The sequence below is a fragment of the Mastacembelus armatus genome, chromosome 10 (genome assembly GCF_900324485.2).
Source record: "Mastacembelus armatus chromosome 10, fMasArm1.2, whole genome shotgun sequence".
NCBI lineage: Eukaryota > Metazoa > Chordata > Actinopteri > Synbranchiformes > Mastacembelidae > Mastacembelus > Mastacembelus armatus.
Genome location: NC_046642.1, coordinates 3,851,458 through 3,867,779, shown reverse-complemented (window position 1 = coordinate 3,867,779; position 16,322 = coordinate 3,851,458). Strand labels below are relative to the sequence as shown.

The following is a 16,322-nucleotide window of genomic DNA, read 5'->3' as shown; positions in this document are numbered from 1 at the left end:
ATAATCTGTTTGTGTTACATGCAGTGAAAAACTTTACGAGTGAATCAGCAATGATGTACAGTGTGGTGTGATAATTTAGGTTAAGTCTTTCACTTAGGAAATAGCTGTAGTTTATATATTAATCTCAGAAATATACCCCCGTTAAAAAATTTAACTAAATCTACAATTTATCCAGGTCCACTAGTAAGAAATGACACGTTGTAGATGTACTGGCACAAAATCTCCATTTGAAGTAATACAGTCTGATGTTTTTGATACCAAACAGGTGAAATGCTTTGATTGCTGCACCTCTAAGCACAAACTGTTCTAGACTCAAATGTTGTAAGAGGAACGTCTCCACCACGATGCGAGAGAACAGTCACGTTTGTAATTAAAATCCTTATGGCACATACATTTTCTAACTTTATTCTGGTGCTAAAGATCACCCACACCCGCACTAAAATAAAAATACGTGCTCAGTTATTACTCTTCTACTCAGAGATGGAGCAACAGTCAAATTTGTTGATGCTCCTTCATTTGTTGGGACTTCGTAGCTTTAATAACGTTTGACGCACAAGTTAGAGCATCAACTGTTGTTGACTGTGCTTGGCACGCAGCTCTGCACAGCCGTTTTCATGTGTCTAGTTCTTGAGATAGGAAAATACAATCATGTCTTCTTTGTTGTGTAGTATAGTGTAGTATATAGTGAAACTAGTCAGCCCACCCTGCAGCCACCGACACATGAACTGCAGGTGTGTACTTGTGAATGACCTTTCCAAAATAAGACATGAAGAGAAAAGAGGACTGGGAAATGAATAAAGCTCCTTAAGTCTACGTTCATGAATACACACCCACTCTCTTCATTAATCTGACCCAAGGTTTAATCATCCCTGTGTCTTCAGGTTACAGAGACTTAGATGGAGATATTACTGAATATACTCCCAACATGCATCTGTATTACGCATTTTGGAATTTCAAGACACATCATGCGTCAGTCAGTGTCTTCATGTAAGTAGCTTAGTGTGTCAGTGCTGGCACACATGCTCCACACGCAATCTTTACATCTGTCTTCTGCAACCAGAGAGGAGGAAGTGAGAGTGAGACTGAAAGAGAAAACCCCTCTTGTCTGTTCTCTCTCTCTGTCAGCGTCAGGGAAACGGTGGGTGGGGGCTTCGACAGGTCCGAGAGGTGCATCACTCTTACACTCCCGTCTTATCAGGAGTCACTTCTGTGATGCACAAACAGAAGGGAAAATGTGTCCTCAGGTAGATTTAAAAATTCAGAAGAACTTTCCTTCTGGCTGCCATCAAGGAACCCCTACTAACCCAGCTGTGGTATGAGCCTGACCAAAAGTGTTACTAAGCAGCTTTCTCACAATGAAGACAATCTCTCAAAATAAAAATTGACAGAAAGGGAGAAACATAACCATCGCCATTACATAAAGATACCTTACACACTCGGAATAGTCACAGATGTAGAGTATGTCTGTAAATATTATTTTAGCCTTTGTCATTAGAGCTCTCTCAATCCTGGCCCCAGTCCCAAATCACGCAGCAAAGTAGGTTTGTGTACGGGCAGTTTTTATTTTTTAGTACTGTTATATAATAAGGTGCTAACGAATGTCTTTAGTTAAATCAGAATTTACGTCTGCAGTAATACATTAATAAAGACAGTAGTTACAACTTACAACAACTTTAGAAAACGTTGGATACTTGTCTTCATGCAATCACAACCAACTGTTTAACAACCAAGTCTTTCACCAGACAAAAATAAAAAAGTTGTTCATGTCGGAGAAACATAATCACTTATGTCTCATCTGCATTTTAAAGCTCAAGCTTTTTCCATTAAATTCGGCGAAAACGTCGTACTGATGCATGTGGTGACTAAAGCTCCAGGTCAGAGTGGAAGGCATGTGACACAGTGAGAGTTTGCTCTTTGTGGTCAGCCAGAGTGTTAAACGCAGTGCAAAAAGTGTGATCTGAAGTGAGTCTACATTCGAGCGAAAACTGATGAGGTCAGTGCTGGGAGAGTCAGATTGTTCTTGCAAACGCATGCAGCACAGTGAACATGCCTGCTTTCTAAAACATGGGGGGAAAAAATCTAAATAAAATAAAAATTGTGAACAATTGCAATAATATTTCTAAATGAATCTAGTGTTGTTTATTCATTTATTTAGGAGACTTTTCCACTAACAAATAAGAGCATTCAGTCTTTCTCAGTGAGGGGGATTAGCTGCACTGTAATATACAGTTAATGAGGCAATAATACACAGCGTCAGATTTAGTTGAAGATGATCTAAAAATGTTCCTGTAGAGTTTGTTCTTTGAAGAACAGTGTAATGTTGGCACTGGACCAGGGAACATGGAGGGGAGAGGACAGACTTTCTACACTGTTTGATTCACTGGGATGATTTTATTCTCACTCAGGAGCACTGCATAAAATAAATTTTGTATTTCCCTTTCAGAAAGACGGTTTTTATCATTTGTCCTGTGACTAATGAACGTTTGAAGGTTTTAAATTAAATTGGCATTTAAAAAAATAAAGCATAAGGCGTTATATTACTGCTGTCAAATGAAGAATTAAAATGTGCAGTAAAATGAAATTTTATTCCAGGTTTCATAAAGTTGGGAACAGAGCTCCATCATACTATTGATAATGGACTCGCTGTTGGTGTTTCAATGAAAGAACAGTGCTGATGTGAGTTCTACTATATAACCCTGTCATTCCTTGGATTAAACCCATAGTCTGCACACCTCAAGACAACCAGAGCCATATTTTGGTCTTCTCCTCCATCAGGACGGTTGAATGTTGTATTTAATATAATGTTGTTGTTGTTGTTTTCCACTACACTGTATTTCACTATTGCGTATCCTCCTCTCTCAGAGCACATGCCTCAGCCACAGTTGTTGCTCATCAATACCATCATTTTGTTTTTGTTTTGACTTGATGTTGTCACTTGGTCACACTGTCATGATGTCATTTTTGTTTTGTCATTGCATGTTCACCTTGTCTCTGCACTGTTGAACCGAAATAAAAATGCATGTCACTTCTAATTCTGGCGTTTGAGTCAAAGAAATGTCCATCACCTTTAAATTAAGGCTCTTTTTTTTTTCCTGCCATGTGTTTAAAAACTATTACTCCATCAGACAGATTTGTTTACTCCATCTTAATGATGTATTTTACTTCCTACTCCCACTTGCAATAGTATGATTTCCTACATTGCGGTCTTTCCTTAGTCAACTTTTTGCATTTTCGGGGTGCGGGGTGAGTGGGTGCAAGGCTGAAAGTGTGTATGTAATACACAGGCCTACACAAGATTTATTGGAATATTGCAGAAATTAATTTACTTCATTAAAAAGGTAAAAGTATGTAATAGTGAAATCATTTTTATTTCACAATGTTTATAGAGACACCAGGCAAAAAGAGGGTGATTTTCAGTGAGTGAGGAAAGCGAGCATGATCTTACCGTAAGTGTACAGGAAGAGAACAAAGAGGGTGTGGGTGGGGGATCGCCTGTTCGCTGGTACCGCAACATGGATGACACAGCTTGTTTATAATGATTGATTCATTTTTCAAAGTCATCCTTACAGAATTAAAATACCTTACGAGTAGTTATGTTTAATATAAAACTTAACTCTCCGATTGTTGCTGAGTGAATAATTAATTATAATCCACATTTAATTTTGAGTTTGGGACAAAAACCTGCAGGATGGGGCTTTACCACAGGCAAAATGCAGGTTAAAGGTTTCATCTGGTGCAGTACAGTAGGGTTCAGTGTATTTTGGCAGCTAGTTTCCAGTTGTTGTGTAGACGTTGTTTTCTCCAGCTAAAAATAAAGTGCAGTGCAGGTGGTATTTTAATTCTAACAGACATGGCTGCCGATGTGGAAAACTCTTTTAAAAACTTTTTTTTTTTTTATTTCCTGCCCTATTTACGACTTCTATTTTTCCAACATCAATCGTCACAGATCACATATAAATAGTGCTGAATTGTAAAAAAATATGGATATATTGTTCAGCAGCTTATCGAAGTGATCTGAAACCACTTACAAAACTAATGCCCGTATTTAGTTTCTTATCTGATTTTATGATCACACGGTTTCTGTTCTTTATCTGAACAAAAGTGTTAGAAAATGACTGTGCTGCACTGGTTTAATGGACCTTCTAGTGTGTAGAAACCAATCAGCTCGTTTTCAGGACGTTTGAATCTGTGACACTGTGGGTGAGATTTTAGTGTTAGGAAAACAACATAAAACATTAAAGTGCGACGGCTGTCATTTTCTTGACCAAGTGATTTAATCTAATATTATTCCACAGATTGTTTAGGAAAAATATCTGACTGACTGATTCCAGTCCTGTTGAAACACACTCTACAGTAATTTATTGGGAAGAGGACTGAGTCTCAATCCCAAATGACCTGAATGAAAGGACAGACAGCCGGTTCAATTTGAGTCACCTCACTGATGCCAAAAAGCAGAAACTGAGCCTCTGGAACTGGAACCAAAAACACTTGTTTTATACTTTTGGGAAGGTTTAAAAATACAAGCTGTCACGTCGAGAGTCCACAGAATCAATTTTTAATTTTCACAGTAGTTATGGAGAATTTCCTGAAGTAATTCTACAGCTAAGAAAACTGAGTGTTTCCGACTCTTACTGTAAAATACATACTCAACATAATACAAAACAAGGACACTTAGATAAAAATTGTCCACCAAAATAAACATAATTCTGAAAAAGGCCTACATGTATTTTTTTTTTAATTTGATTTTATCTTATTTGTGGTCATGCACACCTGATCTACCCACATGCTCTCAGGTGATTGGCTACGTGGAGCAAACAGGTCCAGTATCAAAATGTGAGGCACATGAATAGCTCAGGTGTACGTCAGTCACTTCAAACCAATCTGAACAAAAGAATTAGACAAAAAGGTGAAATGGCAGCTCACTCTTGATAACATGCATATTGCAATGACAAGTTACTTCTTAGTATAAAGACTGGAATAAGAAGCTAATAAAACACGCTAACTGGTTTGTGATCAACATACCAGTCCCACTATTAATACATTTAGGAAGCCCACTGGTACCATACTGTACAATACTAGTAGACTCAGACACACTGGCTGCATTAAACTATAAAAGGTAAAATATAGAATATATTACTACAGTACTCACATATATACTCAGCTATTTCTGGATGTCTAATAAACCAAGAATAGAATCTAATTCACCAAAAAGACTGAAGTTAAAAGCAAACATACCACTTGGAGAAGTCACTTGCTGCTGCTGCTTCTTGGCACAATGACAGTTATTAGTTTGTGTGCAGCATCTTAGTCAAATGGGGGCTTGCAAATATGGGTTGCCTACATAATAGTGAGACACATTCTTGACCTTTAAGAGTTAATAATCAAATCATCTTTTACCAGCAGCAGCCAGACTTGCGACGCTTACTTGTTTTGGAAATTGATCATTTTATTGGTAAAGCAACAGATCAGCGGTGCAGTGGGAGTATTGAACAGGCTGTGATGTGAACCACAGCAGTAGGGGAATAACACTCAGCTGAGGGGCTGTGAAGGTATTAAAGGCCATGAAACTGCCACAGTACAAAAACACTCAGCTCCAATTGGAAAGTTTTTCTTCTAAAATCAAACTGCCGTTCAAACACCACCTACTCCTCCAAAACGACTTCTTCATGTAAGTAAAGCGCCCCATCCTTTTAATATTGCTATCAGTCAAGCTCCTATATGGTTTTAATACGTTCTACAACATTTTTAATAAACTGGATATTTTGAGTTTCACTGTAGAGCAGCTGAGGTACAATTTTTAAATAAAGTCTGACACACTGAGGTTTTGAAGAAAGCCATCTTTCGTTTAGGTGACAATTTGCAGTCATCTGTGTCCACTCAAAGCAGCAGAGTGTTTCAGCTCTCACCTGGTGTGTGGTTTGCTTTTCAACTACTAGAAGGTGGATGGATTTGAGTCACAGGCAGAACATAAAATGAACCTTTGAAATACTGGCCTTTTGATTTGCCTCATCTATAGCAATTCCAAGTTTCAGCTCAAAAGATAAAGCAATTTATGAGAAATTTTAGATTTGGCACTAATCTGGTAGAAACTGAAGAGAACTCTTAGAAGGCATGCTTATATTTTCTGGTAATTACTGTGGGTCATGCATGTTCAAAAAGAAAAATCGCATGCGTCATTACAAGTTTGAAGACAGTTGATGAAAGTTGTGATTTATGAAACCTTCAGTACTTAGTGTGCTTAGTGTGTTTCTTTTTTATACTGACAACCATTTAATATGTGGAATATTTGTGAAAAATGAATATCTCATCTTGGGACAAGACTTTTCATATTTTCCGCCCCATCTTCCTTCGCTGTCTAGAACAGGTTGTGCAGAACTTTCACAATCAGTGGCAAGCATCCTGAAAATAATAGACAAAAGTCTAGTGGCTCGGAAAAACACGTCATTACAATATCCTGTTTATTTTACCAAGGTATGATGTTTTGGCCAAAACCAGACATCCGCTGCATATGATAATTAAACAATAGGAGTATCTTTCCTATAACGTGATCGGAACATGTAGGTAAGACTGTCTTCTACTGTATCTTCTATCAGCAATGTCTTAGTTCAGTAAGTCAAAGCATGAAGTGAGAGTGACTTTTACTGAGTTACTCATCTCAAGTTCACGCTTGTCATTTCTGTCTACAGTAACACAATTCTGGTTAGTCGGCAGCAACTTAGTCATATGACTTTCACTGTCTGTTCCCTGACCATTATCGGCATGTTGTGCTTTGCAGGATGCATTGCAGCACACTGAGATTAATTTCAGAGATTTTCATGACCATGGCCTATTTCAGACAAAATGCCCAGGCTTGGGATAAACTGTAAAATGGTGTATTTCTATTATGCGCTTCAGTCACCGAAACATGAAACCTGGACGTAATGTTAAACGCAAGTAATTTAAATATAACACAGATACCAAGAGACCATAAGGTTAATGTAAAAAATGACACATCGACTCTGATGAAATATATTTATTTGTTTTTCATTGTAAAAAAATTGTGCAAAGAGACAGTATGTCCAAATTGTTATGTACAACCAAAACAAATCTGGCTAAGTCAAAAAAGCTACTATGTGAACTATTCTGATATAATCCATCCTAAATCTGAAAAAGGTCCCTGGGACAACAGTGGCACACTCAAGCTCAGTAAAGGTTAGTCTTCTTCATTATGCGCAAGAACTCCTGCTCACTGACCTCGCCATCTCCATCTTGGTCTGCCTCATCAATCATTTCCTGAAAGGATCAAAAACATGGAGCAATGTTGAACGATCACTTAGGAATAGTTATAAAATGTTTCACAGAGCAGAAATACTCCGGCTCATGACGTGTCACACAGGTTCTATCAGTGCACAACATCCTGAAAAATAACGGACCTGAAGCTACAAAGTAATTACTGTTTTAATATGTGCATCAGTCTTGTTTGTAGCTTGGCAATTTCATTAACCATTTACCAGTGATAGTGATAAGTCAAAATGGTATACTTTCTATGACGTCAACTTATTTCTACCTTCCTGTAGTATCTTGTAAACTCACTGCTTTAAGGAATTTTGCTATTCTACAATTAAAACGAATTGTTTCATAGTTTGCTTTTCTGAAGCATACTGTACCATCGTCCATGTAAGAGCGGTGTATTTAACATCAGTGTTGTCAAATTCTGGGCACAAGTTACAATATCTGAAACTGAAGCATTGAAACTGGAAGAAAATGTGCTGATGAGGTTGTACATTCCAGTTCTCTAATAAACCTGAACACTGTGTCTTTCTCTCTCTCTCAAAAAAAAGTTATGGCTGAAAACTCAAGTGAATAATTATTTTGCTCATTTCATTTCCAGATTGTTATCTGCTATTATTTGTTATTTGTCAAATGTGGTAAAACAAGATAAAACATCAACCTACAAAGTACGATAGCTGTCATTTTCTGGACCAAATGATTAAATCCACTAATATTCTACAGATTAATGTTTAGTCAGCTGCAGCTGTTGCTGACTGATTCCAGTGTTGAACCACACAGTACAATACCTGTAATTCTTCATCTGTGAGGTTTTCACCCAGCTCCTTGGCAACTCTCTTCAGATTCCTGAATGAGATTTTGCCTGTGCAGTCGTCATCAAACAGCCGAAAAGCCTTCATTATTTCTTCTTTGGAGTCCTTTTCATTCTATTAACAATAACCACGACATAACAAGTGTAATGACTGATGCTTTATAACCACAAAACATTAACAGACTACTCCTGGTTTGCATAAATCCTGATGATCTGCTTGAAATATGCCCCATTATGAGGAAAAGGTAAAAGGACCCATTGCATTTCACTGAAAAAGATTCTGACGAAATGTGTTTCTGCAGTCTTAAAGAGCAATAAGCTGCTTTAAAAAAACAAAAACAAAAAACAGATCTACAGTTCCCTGAACTGTTTTCAGGTTCTCACATACTTTAATACACTCACCATTTTCAGAGTCATCATACTGAAAAAGTCACTGAAGTCAATTGTTCCAGAGCCCTCTTTATCAACGTCTGCAATCATCTTCTTGATTTCTTCTTTCTTTGGTTCAAACCCAAGAGCCCTCATGACGACCTATGACACGGGTACACACCAGATCTGAGACCAGGGTCTGTGCTGATCTATAGGGACAACTCACACCATCAAAAACGCAGGTCACATCAGGTGAAGGACTAACCTTTAGCTCCTTCACGTCTATAGTCCCAGTGCCATCTGTGTCAAAAAGATCAAAAGCCTCTTTAATTTCTTGCTTTTGCTCCTCAGTCAGTTCAATTTTAGGACCTGCCTTTTTCTTTGTGTTCGCCGAGGAAGATGGTTTTCTGTAAGCTGAAGCCTGAGAAAACAAACATGAAGGTAATCAGACGACTTATGGAGCAGAAAGATGCGAAAATATCCTCATGATTTTTTTAGATTTTGCCAGTTTTCACTATCGTGCTAGCTACACTTAGCATCCATGCTAGTCCACGAGATCTAACAAAACAGGTTTTCAGCTAAAATAAACGGCTTCGCCTGGCAAATCACACAGTCTCCCGTAAAGACAAATTCATCGTAAGATTTGTAAAGACATTTATATGAGGATTTACCATTTAAAGGGATGATACAGTCAGGAAAACCGCTTTGCTGTATTTGGTTATCGGATGTCAACAAAACACACAGCAACGGTTGTAGTTTTTCCGTGAAATGACAAGAGAGCTAACCAATAGAAACAGCCAAAGCGTCGTGACGTAGGTACATCAGCCAATCACGAAAATAAATAGGTGGGACATAAGCGTATGCACCAATCGTTGAAATCGTTTCTTGTCTCCAAGCAACCAGGCTGCACAACGCATGCGCAGTAGGTAATTGTTAAAGTCGGAGCAGCTGGTCAGTGGGAGAAGAAACACAACAAGTAACATAAATCGTTAAATGAAGGTGAGTTTGTGGCTTTATAGGTTGATAAAATATGAGTATGAGCTGCGTCTTTAGGTCACAGTCCTGCGCTTTACTTGGAGTTTGCCTCGTTATTGTCAGGCTGAACGCAGAAGTTTATTTTAAACCTCTAGCTTGTTAGCTTAGCTGTTGTGCAGGTTTGTTTATCTCTTATTGTCAATTACAGATTTTAGTAATGTGGTGTTTTTGTGTTGCAAGTATAAAAATAAAACAACGGTTATGAAGTTGTAGGCAAAAGTTTACACATTTAGTTGTTTTATTAAGCCAAAGCAAAGCAAATACAACTTCAGCAGCAACAGACTGGCACATTAAGTGTTAATTTAGTGTAAGTTTTTATCCCATGAAGTCATGAGACAGAACGAGTGAAACGGTAATAAATGCCTAAACTTTGGCATCCTGCTAAGGCAGCACTTGGTACCCTGTCTCTCTGTCAGCCGTTAAGTGTGGGGGTGGCATTCTGGTTTGTGGTTATTTGGCTCCGACTGCACAGATGAAGAGGAAAATAGGATCAATTGCACTAAATAACCAAAAATTCTGAATGCAGTTGTCCTGCAGTCTTTTATCTGCTGGGAAAGGTTGACTTCTACAACCTGACAATGATCCAGCCCTGTGATGGACTGGTGACCTGTCCAGGGTGTACCCCTACCTTACACCAAAAGAGAGCTGGGATAGGCTACGGCAGATCCCCGTGACCCTAATATGGAATAAGTGCATGTGGATGATGGATGGATGGATGGATGGATAATGATCCACAGCATGAACTACACCCAGAAACACATGCCATGAAATGATTGTAACTTGAACCTGCTATAAAATCAATGGGTAGATCTTAAACATGCTGGGTGTACAGTACGGCAAGGAAAAGGGGACAATAGTAAATCCAAGGTCATGGCTGGTTACTGAAAGATTGTTGGGAAGCCTCCAAAACAACTGAGCAAGCTGTACAGAGAGAGGACACTAAGTCAAGCCAAACGTATTGTTGCAGATAGTTCTCATCCTCTCCACAGTCAGTTTGAGCTCTTGTACTCTGGGAAGCACTACAGGGTCCCATTGACAACTAAGGCAGTTACTAAAAAGTCATTTGTCACATGTGCTCATATTCTTAATTCAGCTGGGATTGACACGTCAATCACCTACAGATTTAATGTTTTACAGTGTTTTTTTTTTTTTTTTTTTTTTAGTATATTGATACTGATCATACTACTGATATACTGATCAAATTTTATGTTCTTTTTCTCTTATTCATATACAGTATCTCACAGAAGTGAGTACACCCCTCACATTTTTGTAAATAATTTATATCTTTTCATGTGACAACACTGAAGAAATGCCACTTTGCTACAATGTAGCCTGGTCAGCAATGTCAAAAATGTGAGGGGTGTACTCACTTCTGTGAGATACTTTATGTATTGGTGAGCCAGAAGAAAATTTCCACCATGGTGGACAATAAATTATTCTACTCTAAAGCATGTGCAGTGTGTGATACCAGCTGGATGTCTACCTCACCTCAGTATTGGGCAGTAAATACTGACTTGATAAGAAGTCAGTATTCACTTTTTTTTTTAAATTTTTTTTTTTACATCCCACAATAAATTTTGCTTAAATTTATGAAATCGTTTTATGTGTCTTTGCTGGAGGTGTATTTACTTATAACAACTTTTGCATGCAGCTGTTGCATCAGTGATAACAAAGGAAGTAGCAATAAACTGCCATACTGGTAAGAGGTTAAGAAACCTAAAACCTTTATTTTTTACAATTCAGGGTCTACGGAAGTGATGGGAAGTTCAGTTATCAATCAACGACAGCATGTTGGACTGCAGAAGCTATCGGCACTGGCAGGAATCACACATTCTTCTTTGGGCCCCAATAAAAAGTACAAATTTATCCAAGATGACACGAGTGGGGAGTCAGCTCTTGTGTGCTCCTGTTTTCGCATCTTTGAGAACTTGGAGCTGACATGTGCTGTGGGTCAGCTGGTTTATGAGACAGTCCAAGCCCATCAGAAAGTCTATCATACAGGGTCAGGATGCCTGCTGTTTCTTGCAGGTGCATGGAGCCGTGCTGCGCTTGAGTGCCTTCAGAAAGGAATTTCAGTCTCACACATAATCTCAGCTATGTCTGAAGGGATGGATATATGTTTGGATGTTTGTAGGAAATTTAGCTTCTCAACTGAGGGTCTTGGTGGTACTCAGTCAGAGAGCTGCATTGCCACATCTCATGGTTTAGGACTTCTGCCATCAAAGAAACCTCCCCACCTGCAGGGGGCAACAAATGTTCATCACAAAACTCTAAACACCAGTGGACAAAGGAAACTAAAGCTCAGCAGACATTTTTGTGAGGCCAAGTCTGAAAATGTCTCCACAGCACAACCTCCTCCTCAGCCTAAACATCCTGACATTGCTCACATTGCAGAGGGTTTGAGCCATGGTTGTATGGATGCAATGAATTTAGTTAGAAAAGCCAGCTCAATGCAGTCAAAAACTCAAGATACGGGCTCTTCTTCCTTTGACGTTACTAAAGTGGTGACTTGTGTTCTGCCTGGTTTACCAGGGGAGTCTGCAGATGTTGTACCAGGCTGTATTGTTCTTTTATCTGCTGACCAGGCTTCAGTTGCTCATCACTTAAAAGAGCAGCCTCTGAAGGTCGCTCTTATTACTGGAGATTTATCAGATACCTATTGTCACCTTGGCTTTAGTAGACCAAAAGGTATGCAACATGTGAGTGACCCGTTGGCTTTGCTAAGTTCGAGCAAAGAGGAAAAGTGGTTGATAAAGGTTGTGATGATTCTACTGAACCTGGAAGTGAACCTGATACTAGTCAGTGGGCTTGCTAATGAGAAAGTGATTCAGTGCTGTTGTAAACATCATATACTTGTGGTGGATAAAGTGAAGGCTTCTGTTCTAGAGCCTTTTGCTAATGCAACAGGAGCTGTTCCAGTGACTTATCCCACCCAGTTGAGTAAGCACTGTGTTGGTACTGGAGTGAAGGCTGTGATATGGAGGGACCTCAGCAGCCATGAAAGGAAGTATTGTACAGCTGTGCATATTTCCACTGGGGGAAACAGTGGATTGGTCACAGTGATCATCACAAGCTGTGTGCAGGGCAAGCTGCAGGCCCTAGAGGACCAGTTTTGGGCTTGTGCTTATCGTTTACATCATGCTCTGAAAGACAAAGCCCTCCTGCCTGGTGCTGGAGTGACAGAAATGCTTTGTATTCATCACCTTCAAACTCAAGCGGAGCACCATGTCAAGCACAGTATAGAGAAGAGTGGTGATGTCCTAAAAACAAGGACAGCAGCTAACCACCACAGGGGTGTCGTGTTGCAGCTCATGGCAGACGGCTTAATAGATTATGTATCCACTGTAATGGTTAACACTGGAAGAATCTCAAAAATCAAAGCCAGGACCATAGTGAACCAACAGCTGCAGGACTACAGTGGCCATGTAGGAATTGCTGCAAAGTTCTCACAACTTTTCTTGGAGGAAGAAAAGGAAGATACTGTAGTTGCCTTGTCAGTGAAATCCAACGAAGCACCCGCAGTGAAAATCTATGATAATCTAAGTGTGAAGCAGGAAGTGTGGAGGAAAGCCTTAGATGTTGTTTTCCTGGTCCTACAGACCGATGCAGAGGTCATCACAGGTGTAGCCCAAAAATCAGAAAATCTGATGCTTTTATAATCTTCATACAGCATCATGGTGATTATGTGACTGTATGCAGCTTTCTGAAGGTGGGAAAAGATTCATTCAGACCTTATTTTATTTAATGTCCTTGTCTTTAGTGAATAAGTAAAAGGATGGTTTAAAAAAATATGTATTTTTGTGAAAAACTGCTATGCTGTTCTTTTCCACATGGGGGAGACAAATGATTAAATGACATTTTAGTCTAGTGTCAGTTTGTTACATGCACCAAGTTAAAACCAACGCAGCCTAACATTAGTTATGTACAACATTCCTACAATAAATCCTCCTTTCATGAAGATGCTATTGTTCTGTTTTATTCAAGCTGTTTTAGAGAGATGATGATTCAAGATGAAGATACAGTTTGTGGTGCAGTTGAAGTGTATTATGTTATATTAACAGGTGTTTTTATTATTTTGTTCACCCCCGTTTATATCAGTGAAACACCTCTCTATAATGTGCATGCATAACAATGGATCCATATTATTTCCCTGGGGAAATACCCTAAAATTCAGTTTATTTCTATCATTAACCAGACCCGACTCATCTGACCGTAGTTCTTTATTCTAGTGCACACTTTCTCTGTGCTCAGTTCAGGCATGGAAAACTACTACTACCTTTCTAAAACCACAATTAAATTTCTTTGTCATGGAGCATGGGAGGAATTTTGTTGTGGCAATATCTTTTTTTAGTTGTGGTACATTTCTATTACAATAATTTGCCCATGCTCCATTATATTGCTAAGGCTTGGCTCGTAGTGGGTGTGTCAACTGTGTGGGGTTTATGACCTGTTCAGTCATAATGGGAATAGTTAGTCGACAAAGAATGCCTCCAGACAGATTCAACGTTGAAGTCAATTATTAAGTCCTGTTATCCTGTTGGGTCCGGAAGTTATTTCACTTTTTTTTTTTTTTGAACTGAGCTAATATTTCCACTCCTACATGATCACTGAAAGGTCACAGGAATGTTAAAGAAAAGCACCCGTGCTCTGACTGTTGCACACCCTAAAACTACAAGACTAGCATTAAATTGTTTCATCCAGGGATTTATGCTTCTTTTACAGTACTTTTTAATGTGTTTACAAATATTACAGGGCATTAACTGAAAAACTTTGTTCCAGTCTGAGAAATGGAAAATATAAGAGAAAAGTGGCAAATCTAAATTACCCAGTATTAATGATGTTTGACATAACATTAAAGCAGACTCTTGGTTATCTTCAGACTTTTTCCTGCTGTGTGCACTGTATCTCAGAGCTGTCAGTTGCAACAACACATGAGACCTTACATTTCCTCTCAGATCAGAGAGTGTGATCTTCATGTTGGTCTAAAAATAGTTCACAAGAATTAAAACGTTAGAAAGGCTTTACGGTGAAGCCACTAGTAGCTTGACTCAGACATCACTTAGCGGTGGTTTGGCAGTGAGAAGGTGGAGTGTGACATGACATAATAAATGCACAATTAAATCAGAATGGCGAAGTTGGTGACACAGCTGAGAATTCAGGCTCAGCGTATATTTTACTGTCTGCCACTTGCATCACGAGCATGTGTAGAAAAAAATCCTAGCGTGATACATGCACAGTTTTTAAAACAATGTAAAAATAAAGGGTTCGGTGCATTGACCCACTATTATTTCCTAGTTACTAGACTGGATTCTAGGGTACATTTAATTTTGGCCAGTGTCACATTATTCAAAGTAATGTCAATAACAATAAAGTCAGATATTTTTAATTGTAGAATTAAACTAGTGTGAATGTTCAGCTATTTGATTTCCTTATATAATAAATAAAACAAAAATAATATAATAAATAATAGTTTTTACTGCATCAGGTTGCCTGTGGATGTCATAAGTAGCTGTCAGGTTGTTTTTGGTCTGTTATTTTAAAGTGATCAGTGTTTATTGTGATTTTGTCTGTTCTTCTGTCCCAGGTGCTTTGTATTAGTGCTGTGTTGGATACTGCAGTACCTGGTGAATGTAGTTCATTAAGGACCAGGTAAACCATCACCTCTTTCCCTATATTCTTATCTAGTGCAAAGTGTGATTACATATATTGAATCTACATAACTTTCTAATGTTTTAAAAAATTGTTAGAATAATGTTTTCAGTGTTTTCCAGTTATACAGTATTGAGTTTATCAGGTAGATTTATTTTAACCAGCTTTAAACACTGCACGGAGCATTTAGAGGGACACTGACATCACTGAGGCTCAGAACATTAAACAGTATTTATGCTACTCATATGAGATGTGAACGTTAAATATTTGTTTGTCTCTAATGACAATCGTTCCCATGTTCTTCCTGTAGTCCACTTCATTTTTTTGTTTCTTTAGACATCAATGTCTTGTCTTATCTCTCAGTATGAGATTTCAAAACAAGAACTGGTCCTCTTAAAATTCCTGTTGGTCATCAAAATGTTCTCAAGTAGCACTTCAGTATAGTTAAACAGCCTGAAGGTCAGGTTTGTGGCTGAAAAGAATAAGCTTGACTTGGTCATACACCCTGTATTGTACTGCTGTAAATGGCTCTGAGATTATTACTGAAAATAATATGTGCATTCATTAAACCTTTCCTACATAAATAATAGATCATGTGATCCTGATTTGATAAGGTCCCAGGAAATGTGTCCCAAGGATTTGTGATCTATAATGCTCACTCTCATTGCTCATTGTATGTCTACGTATAAGTTTTGCATTTAATCGTGGGTAATGTGTACATTATGCATATTTATGTGTATGATTTTATTGCATCTCATATACTTGTGGAGGACTTTTTTTTTTTTTTTGCTTTCCTGAGTTGACTCCCTACAAGTCCTACAAGTGTTCGTGTCTCCAGCCTGTCTCACTCCAATGGTCTGGTTATATGTCAACATTATGTCAGTAAAGAGCACAGCTGACTTTCTACTGATTTAGCCCAAGTTTCTGATGTGGTAACAGTTACCCAGAAACCCAGACCAGTGACTGCCTGTTTTGCCAAGTGCATGGCCCTGTTGGTCCTAAAATCAAGAGAGCAGTACTCTGCTGGTTCTGATGAAGTTGAGAGTAGTAATTCACAGTGTAGGCTTTTAGATCCAGCTGGTATTTATTCCACATTCAGATTGTTTTTTTTTTTTTCACCTAGGAATAGCACTGTGTGAAACAGTGCAGCGCTGGTTGTGTTGGCTTTCTTTTTACGGCTCTTCTCTTG

The 16,322-nt window shown here is 38.5% G+C and overlaps 2 protein-coding genes across 2 annotated transcripts; one reads left to right on the top strand and one right to left on the bottom strand.

The window, feature by feature from the left end:
- Positions 1 to 6,997: 6,997 nt before the first annotated feature.
- On the bottom strand, positions 6,998 to 9,262 carry cetn4 (centrin 4). Its single transcript, XM_026330354.1, has 5 exons — positions 9,121 to 9,262; positions 8,715 to 8,870; positions 8,483 to 8,611; positions 8,058 to 8,195; positions 6,998 to 7,272 (listed from the first exon to the last, which is right to left on the bottom strand). The coding sequence occupies exons 1-5, from the start codon at positions 9,121 to 9,123 to the stop codon at positions 7,183 to 7,185; spliced, it is 516 nt and encodes a 171-aa protein (XP_026186139.1). The 5' UTR covers positions 9,124 to 9,262; the 3' UTR covers positions 6,998 to 7,182.
- A 115-nt stretch (positions 9,263 to 9,377) lies between these two features.
- Positions 9,378 to 13,411, top strand: bbs12 (Bardet-Biedl syndrome 12). The gene is made up of 2 exons (XM_026330145.1): positions 9,378 to 9,448; positions 11,228 to 13,411. The coding sequence occupies exon 2, from the start codon at positions 11,242 to 11,244 to the stop codon at positions 13,141 to 13,143; it is 1,902 nt and encodes a 633-aa protein (XP_026185930.1). The 5' UTR covers positions 9,378 to 9,448; positions 11,228 to 11,241; the 3' UTR covers positions 13,144 to 13,411.
- Positions 13,412 to 16,322: the final 2,911 nt, after the last annotated feature.

Excerpts from the sequence above, each read along its gene's own strand:
- bbs12 (XM_026330145.1), top strand. The coding sequence starts at position 11,242 with ATGGGAAGTTCAGTTATCAATCAACGACAGCATGTTGGACTGCAGAAG.
- cetn4 (XM_026330354.1), bottom strand. Across the intron at positions 8,612-8,714 it reads TAGACGTGAAGGAGCTAAAG|GTCGTCATGAGGGCTCTTGG; the intron begins GTTAGTCCTTCA and ends CCCGTGTCATAG. Across the intron at positions 7,273-8,057 it reads TCACAGATGAAGAATTACAG|GAAATGATTGATGAGGCAGA; the intron begins GTATTGTACTGT and ends TGATCCTTTCAG.